This window comes from Mugil cephalus, chromosome 4 (genome assembly GCF_022458985.1).
Source record: "Mugil cephalus isolate CIBA_MC_2020 chromosome 4, CIBA_Mcephalus_1.1, whole genome shotgun sequence".
Lineage (NCBI taxonomy): Eukaryota > Metazoa > Chordata > Actinopteri > Mugiliformes > Mugilidae > Mugil > Mugil cephalus.
Window position 1 is genome coordinate 12,027,951 of NC_061773.1, and position 25,211 is coordinate 12,053,161.

The window sequence follows — 25,211 nt, forward strand, 5'->3', positions numbered from 1 at the left end:
TAGCGTCTCTTCTCTGTTTGGGGTTAAATCTTTTAGTGATGAGTCAGAACATTCTCAAATAGGAATTTATTGTGATACAGCATATGATGCTCAGCGCTACTTTAAGACCATTTTGTATTTGATTTATGTAAGGGAAATGGTCTGAAGTGTCACCTTATTTACTTTACAAAAAGATGTCCCGCTTCCTATAGGGCTGACACTAATACTTTATTACATATTTTATTATACTTTTGATTTTTGATTTTCATTTTTTTTATATCGATAAATAAATGTCTTGTCATTTGACCACTGTGTGTATTTTCCTGTCGTGTGTTTGAGAAAAGCAGCAAATCTTTTACCAAAGCTAACCCTTTTAGCAGCCACTTGTAGAACTGCCGCAAATTAATTTTCTGACATCTTAATTAATCAATTACTTGATTCAAATTTGCATCTTTACAGCAAACAAATTACTTGTTTTAGGTATTTGATTTACTTGAGGTTGACGCTAAAGGGAATTTGTGTGCAAATTAGTTTCTAGTCTTTAATACCATCTTCCCAAAAGGCTTTTAAAAGAGAATAAATAACTAAATAAATAAATTAAAGTAGGCCTAAATAATGAAAATAGAGCAGTACGACATATTGCGGTAAATAAAATCTGTATATTTCTGGAACGGCAAATCGAATAAAATATTGCACATTTACATATATGTATGTATGTGTTTAACCTTTTAAATATTATTCTCTCTCCTTATTTCTGGCCGTGACCACTAGAGGGTACGCAGACGTACTGCAGGGGTGGTTGCAAAATTTCTTTAAATACACACTAACAGGAAGCCAACATAGTAAAAGGATGAATGGAGGCATGAAAGACATTATTTTTCAGTCAGCACCTCAGATACAGGAGCTGTCTCAACAGTGCACTGTTTCGCACAGTGAAAAATCAAAGACTCCTGTACACAGAAGGCCCCGCCCCCATCGCTGCTGAGCCATTCACAAGGCCGTATATTACACACTGACTCTGTCAGGTTCCCCACAATTTGCAGAGAGCCTATTCAGTCCCCAGCTGCAATCCCAGAGGCATGCTGCAGTATCAGGCCACCCTACTGTTGCACGTTTGAAATAAAAAATGAATATTAACCTGTGCATTATTGGAATAGTTTAATATTGAATGCAGAATGATAATGTATATTTATAAATAGAACTCGGCCAAGTTTAATATAGAACACATATAGTAGGTAGGGGGTCCCTACTTAATCTCTCCATCAGTTTGGGATCCTTGGCCTGAAAAACGTTGAAGATCCCTGATCTAAAGTCATTTTTTCTGACTTGATTCACAGATACATTTTATCAGCACATTTACTCGTGTAAACGCATGTCCAGTGCTTTTAGAAATTCACGCGGTGCTGCAAAGAGCAACACCAAAAACGACGACTATATTAAGAGCGCGGCTGACATTTTGATGGCGATCTTGTGACATTCAACAGTTGTGGAGGAAGGCATTCGCCGTCTATCACACTCTATTACAAACATCTCACGTGACCTTTCCATCCTTTCCCTTTTTAAGCTACACGTTCTACCAGATAAAAAACATCCTGGCTCTCATTACATATTAGACCCAAGTTATATCTCTTGTGTTTTAGAGTTTTGTTTTAGTTTTGCTTTGCCATTCAGCAAAAAAACAAATGGAGAGAAAAATAAATGTTAGCTCTTGCTTCAGAGATGCCCTACAAAAGAGGAGGACCAATAAAGTTGAAACTGATAGGGAGAGATTATAGTCGATGAATGGATGAATGTAAAAGAAGAAAGAAGAGAGGGATGCTGCTTGTTTCTCCTCCTTCCCTCTCTACAAGCCCTCAGGGCTCTTCATCATCATAGGAAGAGACAATGACGAACTGAAGAACCCTATTTATAGCCAGTGATCGCCCAACACTAGCCCTCTGTCTCTGCTCAGTGGACATCCGCCCTGGCTAGTTGTGCATCATGTGTACATGTGATTATACCCCCTAACGGGGAGGGAGGCGGGAGGGAGGGTGGAGTGGATTGACAGAGGCTCGATGGATTAATCCAGTGGAAGAGGAGAGGATAAGAGTCAGGGACGGGGCCGGGCTGTGGTCCATCCACCCATCAGCGAGCAGAGGGGTGGCGATTGCTCGCTGGAGCCCCGTGGAGGGATCCGGCTTTTACGCCGACCTGCCTCGAAGCCAGGACTCCTCCCCGTGTCTTCCTCTTGGCAACGGCTTCCACTGAAGCTTTGCCAAGTTGTCAGGTGAGAAGGAAGAGCTGGAAGAGGTGAAAGAGGTGAGCGGACTCCACACTGAGGATGCGTTTTGAGTTGATTGTGTTTGGCTTTGTGCACAGTGAGGTTTAGTGTTGGTGTGTGTGTGTGTGTGTGTGATTAATGCCAAAATAATCCATATTATAATCAATATTTCAGATTCTAGACGAGTGTTTTTAACTTTGCAGCAAAACTGATTTATCAAGAAATTTAGCTCCTATTTTGAGAATTGATAAAATCATAAGGAGTAATTTAATGTGAATATTTTAGTATTAATCTTTGTCATAAACGATATTAACAGAACACACAACAAAGTATGTCAACCTTTGCTTTTAGTCATTCTCACCTTTTCTTTGACCAGTTTATTGGACGCTACTAATCAAGTCCAAATCCCTCTGAATGTAACTTTTTAAGCTCTTGTCGTGCGTCCGTTCTAAGCTCCAAAGGCCCCCTGCTTAAACACAAGTGGCCAAAAGTGTTTGTAATATTCCATTCAAGCCATTAGTATGGATTAGGATAACACAACCCCCATTCATTCAGCAAAATCATCGGATGCATTTCAAGGGGGGGAAATGAGATAATTGTGTTGAGAGGGGAGGGATCCTGGCAGGATGTCACCGCTGTCTCCGTTTCTGACTCTGTATTCAACGCGCTCCCTCTCTCTCTCTGCTGACTCCTGCTCTGCGGCAAGCGCCGCGGCCGTAAAGGCAAGTGGGAAAGGATGCAGTTTTACAAATTAGTCAGTAGAGGTCACATACGGCCAGAGATTATATTAGTGATGTTGAGACACACCCTTCTCTCTCTTGCCGTCTCTTGGCGTGTGCTGATTGCCGTTAGCTGCACTGACGCGCAAGGTGACAAGGTTTATTAACTGAAGCAGAACGTGCAGGCATCCGACTGTGAAGTGCACATTTAATAAGCTGCGATAGCGGGGTGAAGGATGAAGGACTTTGCTATCATTTGCTATTCACTGGAGCTGTTTGTACCTGCCTGTGAACCTGATTCTTTATCTGGCCGCCGTTAATTAAGCTGTGATTACGTTCCTCCCCATGTGAGGGATCTAATAATGCAGACATCGGTTTGTATCTCTCAAGGACGGATGGCAAATGCGTTGGCGCGTTTTTCAGCGTTTCTGTATCCAGCCAGCTCTCATATCTGACTCTAATCCTCACTTATCTCCTGACTGCGACTAAACGCAGAGGAAGCAGGGCTCTAGTTTCCAAACTGCCTTCTCCTGTAATCTCTCCTCGCGAAGTTTTGCCGTCCTGCCGTGCGATTTAACTTCAAGGGGAGGCAATTTGCACTAATCTGCAGAAATGTAACACACCCCTCCTCCCCGAATCGTGCCATTCAGAGGTCCTCACACCAGTGTGTGTGTGTTGTTTCATTGCTCCCAGCGCTCCCTAAATTTGGTCACCCACCACACGTCCTTTGCCTGCACATATTCTTGCTTTTAAGTTAAATCGTGTGAGTCATTTTGCAAGGATTGTCCTCGCCACAGTCAGACGTGGGGGAGGCTGCCTCAGTCACAGTTTGTAATCTGTACCTCAAAGATTATACGGGTGAAGTGTGTAAACCCCTTGCCGCCACCACATCATTGCTCTTGTCATTCATTATTTTTTCCCCCTCTCAGCTGACACCTCTGAGTTGACTTCCTTTGGCCCAGATTCCACCTAAAGAGTCGTGCTGAGGGAGCCCGTGCCCCCGAAGGCGGCCAGCTACAAACATGCAGTGACAATTCAAATTAGTCCAGTTCGCTGGTTCTGGCTGTGACTCAGGACAGTGAGCGGCAGGCGGAAAAAGATGCGTACGTAAGCCGCACAAGCTAGGCAGTGACAGAGACTGGGCGCCGGAGACTAGGAGGAGGACAGAAGTGAGGCAGCTTTATGAGCGTTTCACGAGGTATATGGCTCAATTTTAGCTGAGCACTTTTGTTCAGAGCGGCTACGACTGGAGCGGTGCCAGATCCATTTGCGAGGCAGAGAGAGCGCATGCCGGCTAAGTAGTCTGGTCCACAGGCAGCGAACTGCAGCAGAGGATCTGTCGAGAGTGTTGTTATGCAAGCGGGAGGAGAGCAGTCCCACTTTGATCCAGACGCTGGACGGAGGCAGAGATGCTTCGAAGCTGGAGGCTGCTGCTTAGTGTCCCATCAGGGAATTTGCTTATGGGACAGTAGAGTGGGGATGGACTGATGGACACCCAGATGATGCACTCAGTGTCCTAATGATTTGAGCTTCCATCCAGGCACCAAGTTTTGTCAGAATCATTTTCAGGTAAGTTTGCATCCATATTCAGTAGGAAACAAAGTAGTTTATTTATTTTTTTTAATTGATTTAACTGATTTTAAAATCATTTTATTGATGTCAACTTTCCATTTGCATGACCTTGGTGCGCAAAACATCTCAGTCAAATGACTCCTCTACAACAAGTGCACTCCGCTGTAGTGTTTGTATCATGCGCGGAGAGACTTTGCAGTCTTTCTAAAAGAGATATTTCAATCGTTTGAATTGCCCCAGGAGGAGAAGGAGACCTGAGGGAAACCTTCAGGCTGCTGAACTAATTCCTGCAAAGACTTTGCGGTCCCAGGCAGAACAATTAACATCCTGGGGAGTCACATGCTCAGTAATTGCCTGGGATGTACTGCTGACTCACCCATTTATGACTCGGGCGTCCTCTGCATTAAGCGTATGCTTCACATTACTAATCGACACGGTTTACACTGAGATACACTGGGTCCATCTATTGGCATCTGATGGCTGCATCAAAGACTGAATCAGAATGAGTTCGCCTCTTGAAATGTTTGCTTTAGGCTTTAGGAAGTTTCATTTAGACTTGCATGTGATTTGCATAGACCGTGGAAATGTTTTCTTTAATCTGTGTTTTGGATCTTACAAAACGCTACTTAAAAAAAAAAAAAAAGTTTTTTGTTTTTTGTTTTTTTTCCAAGCTGTGCGCTCTGATCTCATGAAGCATTTTAGCATCTTTCAGTTTTTTTCGTTTTTGGTTAGCTCCCAACTTTATTGTTCTGGTTCATTGTCACATGTCAGGATCTACACTGTAAAAGCACTATATAAAAATCACTGTACACAACCTAGCTAGCTAGCTGGTAAACACAGGGAGCGTTTGGTAGGCTGGTTGAAAACAAAACAGAACTTAGGGAAGAAGAGTGATTCTTGCATTTAGATAAATTTTAAAAAATTAGATTCAACAACTTTTTTTTTTTTTTTTGACAAACAGTTGTCAAACAAGGAGGCCAAACCTGGCTTGAACAAAGGATAACATATTTCTCATAAAAACAGATATTTAAAATTGTGTAAAAATTGAATCTGAAATTGTAGCCACATATTGCCGCTACCAAATGTATCAACAGTGCCAATATGTGAATGTTTACATCATCAATCTTGGTTTAGTGTTTGCTAATCAACACACGCAGAGTAGCCAAGGCTGACGGGAGTCATATTAGTTTGGGAGACATCTGATTATTGAATCTGAATGTTAAATGTTCAGAGGATGACCAGACTCAGTGGGATACGTCCTGCTGAAACCATGACGGTCTGAGCTAATAAGTAAACTATAACCTGCCAAAATGATTCACGGTCGGTAGAACTTTTGATATGTTGCTACAAACGCATCATGGTCCGTGCCAAAAGCTATTGAACTTCCATGTCCGTGCCTTAATGCACACAATACAGACCATAGAGTAATTCAACTCTACACTGGGAGTTCATGCATGGCCCTGGGAATACCACTAATGGTAGGTGATGTCATTGTCAATAAGAATGATCTATCACAACATACTGCACTTTTGAACTTAACTAATTTCAATGTCAGTGTGGATTATAGTATAACTACACAGAAATAGTGTCCTGTGGTAGGACAGCATTTATTATTTGGTTTAAAAAAAAACTGCATAGGGCATAATTTTGTCTCTTTTGTGTGACTCATGTCCAAGACACTTTGAGACATGCTGCAATTGCAGATGTAGCTTTTCATCGTTCTTTCAAAGAAGTGAACTGCAGGCGTTGCGGTCACTACTGCACAGTAAATCCGTAGCTGATGTTAAATTACACATGCATCCAAATAATTAGGATAATCACATACGCATGCACAGTGATTTCACTTTTACTGGAGATCATCGTGTTTAAAAGGGCGATTACTGCTCCCGTCTAAATGCCACGTCTCGGTGCATCCTCAATCCAACTGTGTGTGTGTGTGTGTGTGTGTGTGTGTGTGTGTGTGTGTGTGTGTGTGTGTGTGCGTGTGTGTGTGTGTGCGTGCGTGCGTGCGTGCGTGCGTGCGTGCGTGCGTGCGTGCGTGCGTGCGTGCGTGCGTGCGTGCGTGCGTGCGTGCACATGTGGTTTGTCTGGTTTGGAAAGTCTTGTCCACAGACACGCTCCAGTGGCAGACATGTTCCACCTTGGCTAACCCGCAATGGCACATGTGCTGGCCTCGGAAAACCTGGTACATATTTCATATGTTCCATATAAAGCTGTTGTATAATAATGGGTGTTCAGAATAAATCTTTGTGGGAGAATGGGCACGAGGTGTGACATGATTTGCAGGTGACTCCTCCCATGTTTAGCTTGGTCTGGCTTCATCTTGTTTTGATGTGAAGTCCGCAATGGCCGCCGGAGGCAAACATGTCTCACATGAGCAGTCGTTGGTGGAAAATGTCAGATGCTGACCTTGTGCCGTAGTTTGGTTCTGCTACACTTGTGTGTCAGTTCAGAAAAATAAAGCAGCATGTCTTAAATGTTATATAAATATGACTTGCTTTGCAAAGTAAAAGTCACAAGTGGCAGGTTAATATATCATGGTTAATCTTTTGCTCGAAGCGTAGTCAGATATACATTGAAGTCTTTTGTCTTGGATCTAGAGTAGTCCTTGAGGAAAGTCTTCAGGTTACAATTTATGTCACTGTGAACATCTTGTCGGCTGTTGAATGACATGTTGGAGCCACTGCACCTCCTCAGAGAACTGACATTTCAGTGCAGTCCCCCCCCCCCTCAGGGAACAGAGGCCGAGCTGTCGAAAGAACTCAAGAGGCTGTCGGTGGAAAAACATGTTCATTGTTTCAGAAATTATGAATCACATTTACTCATCTGCCACCTCGCTCGCTGTCTGTGCAGTAGTTTAGCATCTGGCCGGCTGTAGTGGAGATCTTACACTGTCGGGTGTGTGGCTGAAACAGCTGACTGCGTTTTAAGTTAAACAGCATCAGCCTTTACCAGGAAACGAACACAAAGTCTGAAAGCCAGATGTGTACAGTATACTTTGAATGATAGAAAATAGCACGACTGGTTTATCTGACTGTGCTTTGCATGAAACATTTAAATGTCTGTGGAACAGTCCAGTTTGCTGATGATTCAACTAGAATTGCCCAAAGTGCTTCCTGAAGGTTCAGATGCACTAAATCTACATCAAAGAACTGATGGACGACCGCGTTTTGGATTTTGTTTTCCCTCAATAATTCATTTAATAACTGAATTTTGTGTTTACTTGTGTGTCTGTGACTGATATTTAAATCAGTTTGATGATCTGAAACATTTAAGTGTGACAAACACGCAATACGTATTTTTGAAAACGTCTATTTGAACGTTTAAATGAGAAACTAATGTACGCTCGTTCATCGATTCACTAAGATGAACGACCAATCAGAGTCATCTCTCTGACTAATGCACTCCACCGCTGAAAAGACCTCCAGCAGCTCTGACTAATGGTGACGGTGTTGGATGCAAAAACTAGAGACACAAGCCCTGGTCCAGTCCTGCCAAACAGATGACCATCGACATATGCATATGCAGATTTTCACTCCATCCGTTAAGGCTGACAGGGTGCTATTGTCAGCCTACTCACGGCGCTACAATACTGCCACGCCTCGGCATGCCATTCAGTTTTTTTTTGGTTTTTTTGTTTTTTAGCTCTTTAGTCTGGAAAGGGGGGCAAGAAAGAAAAGCCCTGTGTTTACTGTCATCCGCCACTCTTGTGACAAGATGACAGTAGTGACGGCTTTCAGGAATGAGGCGAACAGATGCTCAGTCTGTCAAATAAACGGCTGAAGGAAGGACTCCAGTGAGAAAGTGTTGTTTGTTTGTTTTTTTGTTTTTTTATTTAAAACTATATTATTTTATACATATATGAAAACGGTAAACGTTCCTCTTTAACAACATCAAACAATGGTATAGACTATATAAACTATTCGATTTTATAGCTTTTATTTATATAAATATGAATAATATTAACATGAGACAACAATGCATACTTTTTCCGTGACAGTGTTATTGGTTATTTCTCTGCTGTTGCTTGTAAATGTCAAATAATTCATTTATTCGTTTCATAAATTAGTTAAATCAGATCATCTGCTAAATCTATGTTCAGTAAGATGCAGGCAAAGAACAGAAACTTGAAGCTTTTTACTGACCAGTCTTTTTTTGGGTGAGAGTGAAAAAGCATGTTTTTATTTGGTCATGCTTGAGTGGAATCACTCTCGCCCTCCAAACGACGGCAACGTCCAATAAAGTCTGTTCTTTTCCTCCTCACCTGCTCCGATGACCCAGTTCACAAGAATGATGTTCCACCACAGACATCTGCCCACACTTTGACTCATCACAGCACTGCAGTGTGCTGTGCAAATGCCGTCCTGTTTCTACACAGGCGTCAGTTCACTTTGGAGAACTGTGCCAGTTGCATAACGGCAGCATAACTGCAGCGGCAGGTTGTTGTAGTGCGCATAGAGGAATTTACGGTACAGCATATTGAACTGCACGCAATAGTTCTCTGGTCCTTCGAGGCCCATGATTCTGGTTCCGGATAAATGAAATCATGTAAGTCAGAGCAGAAAAGTACCTTGGAATTAAAATGTTAAACATCCTCACTGACCCTGATTCAGCTATAAAGCTGGAGACCCTACAGTTCATTTATTTAAAACATAAAGGTTTGATTAAAAAGAAAATTAGCTCATTGGACTATTGAAATACCTTTACTACTGTATGTTAACTTGAATTAACCAGACTGTAAACAACCTACTTATTGATGAACTTAATGTTGGTGGCACTAAACAAGATATTGTATGCATACTGTTATATTATATATGTATTTCAGTGTGGTCACCTGCCACAACTGGTTCATTGCACTTAAGTTCATTTCCAGTTATCCTGTGTAAAACAGATGCTCACAACATATTAGAATGAAACCTGCAGAGACCAAATTCAGAGGCCTGGAAATTATTTCTAACACGATGAAGGCAAGATAAAACTGATAAAATGTCACCGTTATAACATCAGACATATCAAATGCTTTTTGATCAGCATAAGACAATGAAAATACAATAGAATAATACCAACCACCTTGTTGTTTTTGGTTGTGTGAAAATACTATACATTTTGCAATTATTTCGAAATACTCATTTTAATTCATTAGATAATTATATATTCTGTACTGACTCATCTTAGCTTTTACATATTTTTTTGTGTTTTATGTTGATGGAGGTGGTCTTTGTTTGAGGAAAGGAGCTCCAGCTCTGCCATCAAACTACTGTGAGAATCTGAAAGTTCAAGCTAAGAGATATTAAATGTGCAAGCAAGGCCAGTGGTTAAATGTCATTGCAGATACCTTCACTGAAGAGACATTACTTCATCTGCAGGTGCAGATAAATCTAAAGAAGTCTTTGACTCTAGGGAAAAATCACCTGCTGTGACATCACTTAATGTGGTGTGACTCAAAGCTTGAATGCCTTAATACATAGTGTTGAGTATTATTTAGGGTGTTGATGACATCATGGCATTACTGACCATGGTTAATCACTCAAAGGGACTTAGAATGGATAAATCCCTGTAATGGGCCGACAGATTAACACTCTCTCTTAAATGCCCACTCTAATCTCATATGCCATAAAAAGTACACTTGACTTTGATGGGGAAAAAAACAATTGTTTAGAGGAAGATTAACATAAACCCATTAAATACTAATTGGCATTCAGGAAACATCACAGGACAAATTGCATTAAGTAAGATCTGTAGGTGATGACAAGGCAGGAGAAGACGATGCGGTTTACTTGAATAAGGCCTTCATGAGACGCTATAAGTAAGTGCTGCTGCAGACTGCTGTAATATTGTTAGGATGTGTGAAGGATCGAGGAGGGAAAGCTCAAGTACTGACATTAGAGAGACGATGTGATTTAGGGAAAGCACTTCATTTGATACTGGACACACTGCAACAAAACATTACTGTGCAAACTCACATATAATTCTCTAGTTATCAAGTGAAAACCCAGCGATTAGGGACTACTCAAAAAGATACACTACACTGCTCAAAGTATTTGCTTGTCCATCCATATAACTGAATTCAGGTGTTTCAATCACTGCTCGCTGTCGCTGCTACCTGAGCAACAAGTCCAGTCGTGAAATTTCTTACCAAATATTCCAACAGTCAACTATAAGTGGTTTCATAACAAAGTGGAAGCAACTCGGAACGACAGCAACTCAGCCACGAGGTGTCAGGGCATGTAAAAAGACAGAGCAGGGTCAGCCGATGCTGAGACACATTAGCTCTTCGTTATGCCTTCAGATTAGCTCAAGAACAGAGCGTGGAGAGCTTCATGGAATGGGATCCATTGCTGAGCAGCTGCGTCCAAGCCAAACATCACCAAGAGCAATGCAAAGCGTCTGGTGCAGTGGTTTAAAGCACGCCACCACTGGACACTGGAGTGACAAATTAAGCTTCTCCATCTGGCAATCTGATGGACCAATCTGGGTTTGGAGGTTACCAGGAGAACGTTATTTGTCTGACTGCATTGTGGCAAGTTCGGTGAAGGGAGAATTATGGTGTAGGCTTGGTTTTCAGGAGCTAGGCTTGTCCCCTTAGTTCCAGGGAAAGGAACTCCGAATGCTTCAGCATACCAAGAGATTTTGGACAATTTCATGTACCCAACTTTGTGGGAACAGTTTGGGGGTGGCCCCTTCCTGTTCCAGCATGACTGTGCGCCAGAGCACAAAACAAGGTCCATAAAGACATGGATGAGGGAGTTTGGGATGAATTAGAATGAAGACCGTGAGCCAGGACTTATCATCCAACATCAATGTTCGACCTCATAAATGTGGATGAATGGTTAAAATGTCCTGTAAACACAATCCTAAACCTTGTGGAAAGGCTTCACAGAAGAGTTGAAGCTGTTGCAACTGTGAAGGTCCAACGTCACATCAAACCCTATGGATTAAAAATGGTATGTCACTTAAGTTCATATGTGTGTAAAGGCAGGTGAGCAGATACTTTTGGCAGTATAGTGTATGAGTTTGCATTGTCAGCAGAATTTTGCCATCATATGCCTCACGCTACTACAGTAAGCCAGCCTGAACATCCCCCGACCACAGCATTTTTGTGGGCTAATGTGCGTCTGAAGTCACTCTGTTTGGAGTCGGTTATCCCCTGGCAAAGGTCTGCCTGTCCAGTTAAATCTTTTGGATGGGCTTTATGTGGTAATTGGCAGAAGAATAACGGCATAGTAACATAGTCATACACGTCATCTGAGCGCCGCACAGTTTAATTCGTTTACAGCAAAATTGCTTTGATTGGTTGAAGAACTATCCAGTTGCAAGCAGGGGCACTGTATTTTTCTCTGTATCAGTTGAAACATGCTTCACAATAAAATCTAAATTATGTGTTACCAGACTAACATTTTGATAATAACCCAACTTAGCTACGTGCAGGCTATCACTGGCACGACATAGCACTTTATGTCTGAAAAGGTGAATTAGTCTACAGCCTTGCTTTGACTGTGATTCTTTGATATGACCTCAGAAGGCACAGAGCTATACCTTTTCATAAACCAATTAGATTTTTTTGTAGTCAAACCATCGACTTAAACGGTAGGTTGGGAAGGCATTCCTTTTGCAAGTATTTGTCAAAAAAGATTTGAGAGTCAGGAGTGCAGCAACCAAAAGGGAAAATTGATGTGTTTACCAAATTTAATGGCAACCCATCGAACAGTTGTAGTTTTTAATCTGAACTTAAAATATTAGTGACGTGATTTGCAAAATCCGAGGATGACCAAAGTCATTAGGATTAATCTTCAGGATGAATGTCGGTCCAACATTCATTTCATTTAATCAGATTGTGGTTGCGATATTTTCATGTTTCAGTGAACAAACAAGATTAATCTAATATTACTGTAATCTTTCTCATAAATAACTGGTTTGATTCCTTGTTAGCCAAACAAACACGTCCGAACCCAAGTATATTATGTTAGTACCTGAAATATGGTTGCACCTGAGGGGAACTGCAACACAAAATGCGGCTTTTAGGCATCACAAACAACGACACCACATGTCTGGACTGAAGTCAACTAATATTAGCAGTGTGCCTTCAGCCAAATGTAAGGAGGAGACATCTTTACTTCTATGTTCATTTGTACACTTGGAGGTGTGTGTGTGTGTGTCACTGATCAGTGCGAGTTGACCTCCGTCCATGTTTCTCCCGGCGGATTTTCTCCCTGACAAAGCTGGGGCACGAGAGGAAATGGTGAACAGGAATCTGGGACTCGGTGCTATATATAAAAATTGGATCAGGCCCCTTGTAAAACTAGATAATACGAGAGTCCTGAGAAAATTTAATTATGTCGATAATGTAATGATGTACTCGTTCACCTCTGTTATCTGTTGGCGCTGGGCTACGGTGAAGAGAAACTTGAGAGTCTGAGACTCTGCTAGGCCAAAATTAAGCCTTCGAAAGTGAAATAAAACAGTTACCAGTTTAATAAGTTGACATAACACAAAACGACAGTGGGCCCAGAATAAAACGCTTATTACGAATGGCATCATTAAGCCCGTGAGTATTTGGTTGAATGCTGATTATTTCCAGATTTGGTCATCTATATTTCATCTATTTTCCAAAATGGATTGGTAGTATGATGGAAATTGATTCCTCTGAAGTCTTCTGAGTACATTATCAAACCATCTGGCACAGCTGCACAGGGTTTGTGAGCAGTCTGGAGACTCCACCAGAGGAAAGTGATCCTGTGCCGACATGATGTCGGTCTGTATGAGTATCTTTAGTCTGGCCCTCAGGCTGATTATAGGTTTGGTGGAGTGGGGCAGCTTTAGCTCTTCGTAGCACTGATGCTTTGATGAAGGCATGCTGAAAGACTGACATGCTGAAAAGGAGCTGAAAGTCCCGTTCGGGCTGTGACAATCATAAGACCCAGGGGGAAAAAGACCCATGATGTCACCAGAGAAAGATCGAAATATGAGTCTGGTCATAATGTTTGCGAGAGATTGACCTCGGGGAAGAAAGGAAAATCTGTAGGAGACATGAAGGCACGTAGTTTCCCTCTAGTTTCTTGACTGGCTTGTTATCGTCCAGCATCCATTTGCCCCCACTCTCTGTAAAGCAGCACGTGGGTCTAAATTGTATTACTGTAAGCTGCATCATACTGCTAAGTGTGGCTTGTCTCTGCGGAGAGCAAGTTAGCCTGCACCGCACCATACTGTTGTCTCCTCACTGTCTCTGTGTGGAAAAATGACTTACGTTGGACGTGCATCTATTCAGGTAAGATGAAAAACAGCCTAACTCATTTAACCCTGTCAGAAACGAGCAGAATTCATTTTGTTTGAGGTCATAAATGTAAGAAGGAAGCACTAGGCAATGATGTTTCATTTCATTCTGCTTTTATTTCACTGAATTAAGTTGTGTAAGTAAAAGTTCACAAAATGTGCATATTATCATTTGACTGCTTGGCTGTGATATGGTACATTCATGTTGCACCACGTTGTGTTTGCTTGTGTGAGTCCATGCATTTGCACATCTGAGTCAGATTTTATTCAAGAATTCATGTGTAGGAGACATGTTTTTGTGAAGATTAAAGCAAATGTATGCGAAATGTAATTGTTTTAAATTTCAGTTCTGTTAACCACAGACTATTACTGAAAGTAAAACCAAAAAAATAGGGCGAGAAAATTTGTTTAGTCAAGTTTGTTTCAGAAACAGATCCATCCTTTCCATTCCTCAAAATAGGAGGGGTTTATAGTCGCATATATATTGATATGATATATACTGCTGACTTGACTCGTCATCTGAAGCTAAAGTTGACTCATTTCTTGGTTGATTTTGTTTTTGTAATATCTAACCAGGCCTGCCTTTTATTCTCTTTCTGTGTATTCAGCTTTCTTCTACTGTAGCCAGTGTGTTGAAGACTTTTCAGTCCTCTAATGGTAGCGCTTCTTTGTACACTGTCACATGTAAAGTTGGAAAATTTTTGTTTTCAGACACATCCCTCTTTTTTTTATTCCTATTCATATAAATCACTTTGTCATCTTTTCATATATTCATATATTCCATGGCTATATTTCTAATATGTTGATATTCATATGTATAATGTATTACATTCCTTTCAGTTCCACCCCCCCACACACACACTCTGAACTACATGTGTAAACATCAGCTTTTAAAACTGTATCAGTTACGTCCTTGAAACAAGAGGATTACCTGATGGAGCTGAATGGGGGTTGTTGGACAGTTGAAGCCCCCACATTTAGTCTTTGGAGGAGAGGTGCTGCCTGCAGGCCTTGGTGGGAACAGACGGTGTTGGCATGGCCTGAAAGGAGCCATTCTCCTGCTGTACGTGCCAAGTGGTGTCAGTCTGCCGCTGGCTTTCACAGCACGCTTCGCACTGGAGGTTGTGGCTAAAGGACCACGAATATATTAGGCAAAGCTGTTGAAACATATGGCACCTTTTGAGATGCACATGGACGCTACTTGGATTGATTTAGTGTTTGATTGTTTCTTTAATCTGTCTTTGAACATGGCAGCTTTGGTCTTTTTAATTGTTATTTACAAGGTTTATTTTTTTTTTTTTTTGTATTGTCTGAGATCAGCTGCTTCACTGCTTAACTTAAAAGTGCAAAAGTCGGGGTGGGGGGGTGACATAAACAACATCAGCTTTGCTTTTGTGATCTGAGTTTCTCCAGGCTGATGACTAGTATGGTTTTCAAACCTTTAGTCTCCTTTTGAAGTTGTAATTGATACGTAATGGTATAATGGACCTTCCCCTCAAACCATCTTCTCCTCTTTCGTCTTTCCCACTCACTCAAGCTTGCATTCACTCAGTAGGTCATGTGGTTAGAAGATATCTCTCTTTCCTGCTGTGAAGCAGACGTCCTGGAATGTGCAGCTATTTTTACAGTATTTGGTGCAATATACAATATAGTGGCTGTTAGCAGTCCTATAGCAAACGTCACATAAGTCCTGCACACCATCTTCATCTGATCAACACAGGCTCGCAGAAATTTTTATTTTTTTAATCGTATTCTTCACTACGCTTCTTTCATGTATGTATGGTAAAAGTTAAGATACTTCCACAAAATGAGTAGGTCAACTCTTCTTTGATAGCAGTAACAACTATATTTTTTACATATCACTTTGCGTGTTAAATGTACATGCCAGACATAGACTAATCGCCAGCCCTGATATAAACTACTGTATGAGTTAAGGATGAATGACATACAAAGAGTAGCTCTCATTAGTTATAATTGCATGGACAACATTTCTTCAATCTGACAGAAATTATTCTGATGAGAGATTCCAACATCTTGACCTTGAATTTGATCAGTAATGTGTCTTCAAACTTGAGAATCATCAGGTTTTTGTAGCATTTCTTCAAAACTTCATACTATACTGGGTGGTTCATGATGGTCTTTTGGATACTTCTTACCATTTAGGAGACATTCGCCCAATCTATTTTTTGCATTGCTGCTTCTTCTCAAAACACTGAACGTTTCACATTTGTACATGGAATACCATACTTGTTTTTTATTTTTTTTTTATTTTTACTGTTACTGAAGCTTCTTGTTGTTATACCTTTATAGTTTGAGAAACGTCATAAAAATGTGGACCGTTGCACCATATCTGATGTTTCTGCTTTGTCTTCCAGATCTCATCCACCGACTGTCAACAACCATGAGTGGTGGAGTGAATATCAAAGTCCTGTCTCAGAGCCAGAGCGACACAGGTGTCAACTCGAGACTGCCTTTACCTCGAAGCACGATGTCTCTCTCAAGGATGGATCCCAAACAACAATACAGCAGCCTCCCCAATCCCACAATACAGTATCAGCACGCCGCCAAACGACGGCCTTCATACTCGTCACTGTCGGCTTCACCGGGTTCTGCAGAGCTGCTGAGAGGTGCAGCTTTGAAGAACCACCTGCTGCAGGAGAAGACCAGCATGTACACTCACAGAAGCCCGGCAGCTACAGAGAGAACTGATGGCACATGCTCAGCATACAGCAGCCCTCAGATACCAAAGAGGGAAGTCCCACGGTCTAAAGACACATCAGACCTCCGTAGCAGCACGCTGACCCAGAGGGCTCTGAGAGACCTCCAGTTAAGAAGGAACACCAACAAGAATTGGACCTTTGGGAAGTATCGTCAAAAAAATGTGGACAATGCACAAGAAGGTGAAGCCTTGCGTCGGCACTCGGCCAATCTTCAGTCAGGCCAAGGACGAGGGCGCCTCCTTTATACGAAAGGTGCAAATGGAAATGAGATTCCAGGCGCGTCGTCACCGGGAGTGGAGAACTTCCAAAAAGAGTTGAGGAACATCTCCAACCAGGATCTGGGGTCTTCTGATAGAGACGTGCTCGGTAACAAATCAAAGCCTCCCTGTCAGACATTCAACCTGCAGCGCAGAGGGAGCGAACCGGGAAGAGTCAACATGGCTACTGTTGCTCCCTTCAGGTTCAGGTAAGGCAATGTTTCACCTTTTAAGATGTCTGGTAAATTGTCTTTGTAAAAAAAGATGTACTGGCATATCGAAATATGTATTTTGTTCTCATGTTTTTGTCTTGTGTAGGTTTCAGGTCCATGGAGACACTGACAGCACCGTGGACGATCTGAGTGACTGCTCCTCTGACTCTATGGAGCTCTGCTGTGATGATCTAGGTGAGTTATTTTTTCTTTCTTTCTTTCTCCCTCTCACAGACTTTTCAATATTCTGTGGTCTTTGCTCTTGTCTTGCCAAATCCTGAAAATTGTTCTTCTTGAGGTCTCCAGCTTGGAGACACTGCAATACACCTAAAAAAAAAATTATAAAGGAGGATAATATCCTTTCTCAGAGACTTAAAGTTTGAGTGCACGCACAAGAGTGTTAAATCACTCTTTGACTCCGAATTAATTTATTTCTTAAATTTCATAAAAACTCTTCTCATCCATCTGTAATATCATTAGAAGTTACTTAAACCTTGGGAAAAACAAACTCTTTCCCACAGTTCAATAGAGGTCAGGCAGCCAGTTGTGCAAAACACATTTTTCCATTTGTATTATATTGCATCCTGTAACACCCAAGCTTTAATATGTCTGACTGTTGACACTGGATTCTGTTCAGCGTGGCAGTTGTTCTCACCGAGTCTTTCGCCAACTCGCAACGAAAGCCTCATACTGTGTGTGCCACCTGTTATGTGCATCAGGATTTCCTGAAGTACTTCACTTCTTTCTTTATGTGCATGTGGGAAAACAGATTCTTGGCAGAGAGTGCTTCTCTCAAGTCACACGGCGCCGTTAACTCTGCACTGTCTCTAAATGTTTTTTGAGTCTTGAATGTGCCATGATAATCGAACTTCCATCATTTATGTCAGCGCGACTCTCCACTGTAGTACAAACAATACTTACAGTATGTGCGCCATAGAACAGACTCTAAGCTTTGTCAATATTATGTTAATCTTGGAAACTTAAGGAGTACCATGAAGTTGGGAAAGTGAACAAACACTGCTGTTTCTCATGAAACTGGTACATATTCAGAAATTTCATCATTGTTGGCCTCCGCTGGAGAAGGTTCAGACCTCAGACCATATGACTGCAATAAACCTGTTCATCTTTTAAGCTAGACACACACACCCAACAGAAGACTAAGGGTATGTACAACATGGACCAATATGAAAGATGTACCAGCGATAAGGGATGACTGTGGTGACGCCTCACGTTGTCTAGTGTCTGGACCATACATCCATCTACAGCCAGTGGCCAGTTGGCATTGTGTTTTGCGCCTTCACAAGAGGAAATAACTGGGAGCACCAGCAGGTGGCAGTAGTCTGTATTCATCAGTCAAAACCAGACGAGCCACAATTAACTGATTAGCCAATCAGAGTGATCTCGCTCACCGTTGCCCTTTTTTCCACTTCAACAAGGTCAACCTGCTGACAAATCTGTACAAAAACTAGGTTCACCGACATCCACCCATAGCATGACACTGACAAACGCCCAACCATCCGTTTGGCCTAAAAGAATAAACAACACAGTGTACACTGCCACAACAATGAAACCACTGACAGAAGAAGTAAATAACATTGGCCATCTTGTATGAATACAGTGTTCTGCTGGGAAACTTTTGGACCAGGCATTCATTCATGTGCACTTAGACATGTACCACCCACCTACTAGCAATTAGCATTTGTCAGCTTAAATGTTTAAAAGTACTATTCAAAAAGTTGATTTATTCATCTCTTTGGCAACTAATAACCCAGCATGCTCTGAATTTAAAAAATGACCCCCCATTATCGCACTAGGCTATTGTGAAACCGTCTAACTGGGTTCTTAATTATCTTAATGACTTTGAGTGGTCAGAGTCTCCAGCCATCCTCCTATGGGACTGAACAGGCCAGCGACTGAGTGGTCTTCTGCAGAGGGTGGACAGATGCTGGAATGAGAGACTGAGTGATTTGATGGGAGGATCAGCTTTCGCCTCCTGTCTGGGAGTTCCTCTCGTGCACACTGGACAAACCCAGGGGGACGCTTAAATTTGGTTTTTGACTGTGGAGCAGAGCGATGTCTCCTGGTAAGCTGTCTGGCTTCAAATACATGTTAGGTGGAAGATGAAATATTGGGTTGCTTTAATGGTTGTCCCATTCAGTGGGAACAAGTCAGGATTTCTGGTGAGAAATCATATTTTTAAAATCACTCAACTTTCAGGATCGGTCGTCTCAATGGTCTCGGTTCAGTACAAGAAGGCAAATGAATCACTTTGATAAATAACATAGAGAAGATGCTTCTTCATTTGGCTATGGTTCCCTGCAGCTTGAGTTCATCATGCGTAAACTATTTCTCAGCACATGAGGGGATTTTTTTTTTTTTTTTTTTTTTTTTTTTTTTTTTTTTTGGTGGAAAAAAAAAAATACCCTCATAAGTCTTCATCCCTTAGGCTGCTCACATTCCAGCCAGCACAATGATTCCATTAGATCTTTTCTTAGATGTTTTTGTTTTGCATTAATTACCGCATGACTCCTGCGCCATTCGTAAAGAATCTTTACACGTGCCTGTAACACATTGTGGGTCAACCTACAGCCCTGTGCAAAAGTTGGATGTGGTGTACTACAACTAAAGTACGGATTTCGTGAATGAACTCCACGGAAAGTTCATTTAAGTTGTACCAGTTCTCCTTGGTACAAGTGGAAGGTATTGTCTTGAGCATTTTGAGCGTCTTGAGGAATTTGTCAGACTTCTTCTCCAGAAATAGGCTCTGCCAATTGCCTCCATTTATTCAAGTAATCCTAGACTGACTCCATAATGTTGAGCTTGGGACTCTGTGGAAGCTATAATACCACCTATCGCAGGACTCCTTGTTATTCTTGTCACTGGAGATGGCTTTTTATGTTTCTGGCAGTATGTTAGATGTTTTTCCTAGCATGATTCTCAGACCCATTCTTAATAGTACTGAAGCCTTTGCACATGTTTCTGTGTACACGTTTACATTCTCCATTCTTGGTCGCTTCCCTCCTTGGACCACATGTGGAGGTCTTCCTGATGTTCTTGAGGACATTGCATCATTGCAGCTGAGCAGCCCAAAAAATATTACATGTGCTGACTTGGGAAATTCAAAACAGACTGTGTAACTGTTGTACCATGTGTGCACACACACACACACAGCAACAATCACTCAGATGGATGGCCAGCTGGAGAAAATGAATCAGACCCACATGTAAAAGAAACCAAATGAAAGATTCAGCTCCACCCTCCCTTCTCCTGAGAATTAGTGGTGACCGAACACTTGTACATTTACTGACTGAAGGCTACGTTTTCTGTTTGTCCGTTCTCTTGTGATGACAGTTATTGGCGATTGATCAGACTTTAGACGTCTGATCAGTTTAGACCTTAAACGAAGCTTAGGTTAATCACTAACATGTGTGCTCACTATCACTATGTTGGCATACCAACATTTGCTAATTAGGGCTATGTTTATATATTTGGTCAAGAATCAAAGTAATGAGCAAATGGAAATGTTGACGCAGCGCTAAATGTAAAGTTAGAATTCAGGAAAACATGAATGTTTGTACAAACTTTCCAGTAGTTGTCACAGAGGTATCTTAAATCATTATGATTCATCGTCTGGAAGCTAGGATAATTTCTAATTTCATTGAATAGTTGGTAAAATATTTCTATCCGGAGCCAAACTGGCCAATCGATTGTCTGACCTACTTTAATTTTCCATTCAATTTGTCACAGTCTCATTTGAGCTTCATGTATAGAGGGCATACAGAAAATTTTACCCTATGATCCATTAAGACAAATACAGCTATTCACTGCATCATGGGAAGAAGTGATCTGGAGTCAGCAGGGGACTCGTGATGAGGACGAATAAGACGTGACATTGTTTCCCGGAACAAATTGCCCGGTTAAGCAGCATTTCTGGTCCATGAACCTCCCCAGGTGCCCTGAAAGCCAAATAAAATAGGCAGTGGAGTGTTTTGCCAATTCTTTGTGAGAGTTAGCATGGTGCTCTCTGGACATTGTAGCTAACTAGTCAATCATATCCAGTGGATTTGCACCAGCTAACACGGCCCTATTCAGTGTGTGAGACGGGACAGCCTACTTCAGAAGCATTGCATTTAGTACGATTAAAGAAATCGCACAGGCGGCCACACGGTGATGAGTTTATGGAAAAGGTAATGTTTCTCTGGCAGCTGTGTCAGTGCAGAGCGGTGAGGTCTGGTGCAGATGACATGCAGGCGATGAGAGAGGGCGGTTTCCATGGAGCAGCCCTGCATGCGAGCTCTGCAGAGCCTCCTGAATCCTCCTCTGAGACGCCTGTGAAGAATATCTTAAAAGGATGATCATACTCGAATGTCAGCAAATAAACTCGGCACAAAACAGTGCGGCTGGATTCTTAATTGAACAGAATCACGTGCGTCCTTGTGTGTTTTTATGAGTAAGAGCATCTTGAACGGACTTGAATCTATTTCCAAAAAATGTGGTTTTGGGTGTGTTACATTGGCATGCGTTGTCCCTCGCTCAGCCTTTTAAAGTGAAGTCACCCGTTTGACCAATAAACTGGATTTGAAGTCAAGTTTTAATTTTTTTTTTCCAAGCAGTGAACAAAACTATACTATATTTTTTCATAATTTTATCTATTTTCATTAGCATTTATCCATGATTCTCTTACCTTGTTGTTTGTATAGACTGACTAGACTGACACAGTTGTCTATTTATAGCAAGGCACCACATTGCAGTTTTTTTTTTTTTTTTAAGCATATTATTTATCCAGATCTGGAATAGATATGATAAGGAAGCTCAGACAGGATCAAGAGATAATCTGGATGCTCCAGTTGTTGCACTGTGTGGGGTTGTGACATTGATCATAATTCATGCTATGCGATGTAATTACATATCTAAATGTGTAGATACCGTCACACATTGATATCTCTTCCACTAACACAGTTCGAGCATCACTTGAGAGTATTGAACAGTGAACACCAGAGGTGAAAGAGGGGGAGGGGAAGAACAAAGGACTCGGAGGAGGTGGTAGGGAAACGTGGTGTGATAGAGGAGAAATGCTGCTTGTTTTAAAAGCCATGGACGAGCCTTTCTCATCGGACTCTTGTGTTTCACGTATTCTGCTGAGACGTAGCGAAGCATCTTTAAATGAAGGGTAAAAAAGGAAGGAAGCAGGGGGAGGAGGGAGGATGGGAGGGAAGGCGGAGGCGAGGGAGAGGCAGCAGAAAGCAGGGGGAGGAGGGAGCGCTGTTGCGTCTGCCGCCGCTGTCATTCTGCTGCTGCGCGGTTCAGCGGCAGGAGGGTGTGCTGAAGGGAGGAGAGTGGAAAAAACAGAGGAAAGGAGGACGGAAGGGAAGGAGAGAAAGGGAGCGCCTGGGCAGCACTGCAACAGCTGCAGCTGCAGCCGCCTGTCAGGGAAGAAAGGAGGAGAGAGAAGGCTGCAGGATTGCCTTAAAGGAAGAATATTTATGTATGCTTTTTGCACAAGGAGGAGGTTTTGAGTAAGGAAGCCCGTTTTCGCCCTCCTGATGCTTTCTGATATGGTCTCGTGCAGGAGGCATGCTTGGAAATAGTGTGAAAGGAAGAGAAGGAGATTTCAAGATGGAAAGGACGGATAGCACAAAGGCATACGGCCAAGCAGATGGCAAAGGAGTTGGTATGGCAGCTAAGAGGGCCAAATCTGGAGTGCCCCAGAGCACACAGCGGGGTGAACTAAAGGTTTACCGGGCAGGTAGTTCTGAGGGCAGGCTACCAGTGTCCTCCAGTCTCCGAAAGCAGAGGTCTATGACGAACCTGGCTGTACTCACTGATGCTGAGAAGAAGTTGCACCTTTACGAGCCAAAGTGGTGTGATGACATGGCCAAGCCTGGAGCAGGGCAGACCAAGGTGGGCAAGCCAAAGACGGCGGGGGGTGGCAACAGTGCTGGAGGGGGTGCGCCCCTCTCTCGAAACCTGTCCAAATCTGAACACTCGCTGTTCCAGGGCAAACCCAAGCCCTTCAGCCCTCTCGCTGCTCCCTCTGCCCTCAGCAAGCAGAGCCGCATACCTCGTGGTCCTTATGCCGAGGTGAAGCCTTTGAGCAAGGCACCAGAGGATGGAAAGTCAGACGATGAGATCCTCTCCAGCAAGGCGAAGGCCAACGCAAAAAAGGCTGGGGCCGGGGCTGGAGGGGAGTCTGGTACGAAAGGCCAAGGAGAGGAAGGGGGTGACAAACCCTTCCTGAAGGTGGACCCAGAGCTGGTGGTGACGGTGCTGGGCGACCTGGAGCAGCTGCTGTTCAGTCAGATTTTAGGTGAGTACAGCAGAGTAGCCTTGATACCGCTGAACCCCTACAGTATTTTTGGGTGTTGCACTTTAAATCATAATTAGCTGGCAGCAGCACGCCCCCTCTAATACAGCCACCACATGGCACCACTTGCTGCTGCAGAAAGGATTTTACGCGCCTCACTGAAAAATAATATAGCATGCTGCTATATTATTTTATTGAATGTTGCTCCTTTGTCATTTTTTATTTATTTTTTTACATAGCACTGAATGGTTAGCTTATCATCGCATCGCTCTATTGTTCATATTTTACTCCAGTGTCTGAGGCTTGGTGGCTTCCATGATGCGATATGCGCTTGCTTGCGCTCATAACGCTGCCCGGCTGATTGCACGAAGCCTGAGGGCTGTGTATTATCACGGGCGGACCTGATCTGCTCTTGAAAAGCGCTGGTTTTGCTTCAACATGTGTGGATGCACTCAGAGGTCCATCCGTTTGTCCACGTAGGCTCCCGAAAGCCAGAAATGAGAATGACAGCGTGCCACATTGGGCTGATTTTAGGAACAGACATGCACGTTTAGCCTCCTCCCAGCTCCATTCATCTGCAGAGCTCTGGCAGATGGTTTACACCCTGTCTACTACTACAGTGCAAATTGCAAAGAAAATGGGGGTCAAGGTCAGGTTCAGTGTTTGGAGTGGCTTGGTAATTCGTGACGGTGCTGTCATTGTGTGATGTGATTATTTTTTTTAATCCATGCATCCAGTATGTTTGTAACTGTCACGTGTATTCACATGAGAAGAGGAGAGTATTTTCATTTGAAGTGTTTTAGGTGTAGCATGACCAAAAGCATATCAGGCTTTAAATATAATCTTACTCTCAGTCTTTTCGGGAGCAGTTACATCTAATATTGTTATTTAACCTTTAAAAACTTGCATTCATTGGCCATTTGAAGAAATTGCCCTTTACTCATTTTAAACACGCATTACATGTTCTCACTCAGCCTCATCGGGGGAGCATGTTTCATGTTAATGAACACATCTGTGGTGATTTGATCTCATGCTTCATTAGCTTGTGTGGACAATCTACTGTACAGACAAGTAAAACATGTAAGCAACGCAGGGAACATTAGACAGCACCTGGCATCTCATTTGTATGAGTGAGTGTGGAACCCTGAACGCAATTGCTATGAGCTGTGTAGAAGTTCACACTCCACCCTAGCTACATTATTATTATTATTATTTGCCAACTGCACTATTTATTTTTTTTAAGGAGGGTGTTACCCTCTTAATGATTTATTCATAACCATTTAAAATTATAATCCTGTATCGAGTGCTTTGTGCTTGTTAAAGGAAAAAGAGCCCTCCCCCCATAATGGGAACGTAGTGATGGACACATAATTAACAATTCCAGCATTAATTATTTATTTTTTTTATTGATTGCAAGCCATAAAGAGCAATAGGCTTTAATTATAGCAGCATTAGTTTGTGCATTTCTGACCGAAACATTTTCCATATCCTTGCTGTAATTGTGCAGAGGCCATGCTTGTTACTGTAAATAGATGGTTTTTATTTATAGTCTGCAGTACATTCAAGGCTGGTTAATGTTTAATGCAGTGCATAGCTTCAACAGCATACCTCATTATAACCGCCCTGAAAGGAAACTTCTATGTCTTCAAATAGAGGGTCTCATTGTTTACCAACAGGGCATCAAAACTGTTCAACTTGTTAATAGGCCCATTTATTAAACCATGTAAGCCTATGTACTAGATAACAGTGGGACAGCACCAACCATCACAAGACTAGGATTTGTAGAAGAGAAGAAAATCAAAATCTAGATTTTAAGTATAGACATCGACAACTTTTGCACAATTCAGTTCCTCTTTTTCCACACAGAGGAGTTTGTACAGTGTGCTGTATAATAAACTGAAAAGTCATGCTGGAAGTA

General features: G+C 42.2%; 1 protein-coding gene across 13 annotated transcripts in view; it reads left to right on the top strand.

Annotated features, from left to right (window-relative positions):
- The first annotated feature begins 3,948 nt into the window (after positions 1-3,948).
- nav1b (neuron navigator 1b) overlaps positions 3,949-25,211 on the top strand; it is a 58,719-nt gene continuing 37,456 nt past the window's right edge. For 3 of the 13 annotated variants that reach the window (XM_047582389.1, XM_047582392.1, XM_047582395.1), the window contains exons 1-3: positions 3,952-4,527; positions 16,176-16,986; positions 17,096-17,184. In XM_047582389.1, the coding sequence (XP_047438345.1) occupies positions 16,202-16,986; positions 17,096-17,184 (874 nt within the window). In that variant the 5' untranslated portion in view covers positions 3,952-4,527; positions 16,176-16,201. Of the gene's footprint in view, positions 4,528-16,175; positions 16,987-17,095; positions 17,185-22,265; positions 23,297-25,211 lie in introns of those variants that run through there. The other 10 variants (XM_047582393.1, XM_047582394.1, XM_047582401.1 and 7 more) reach the window with 9 other exon arrangements.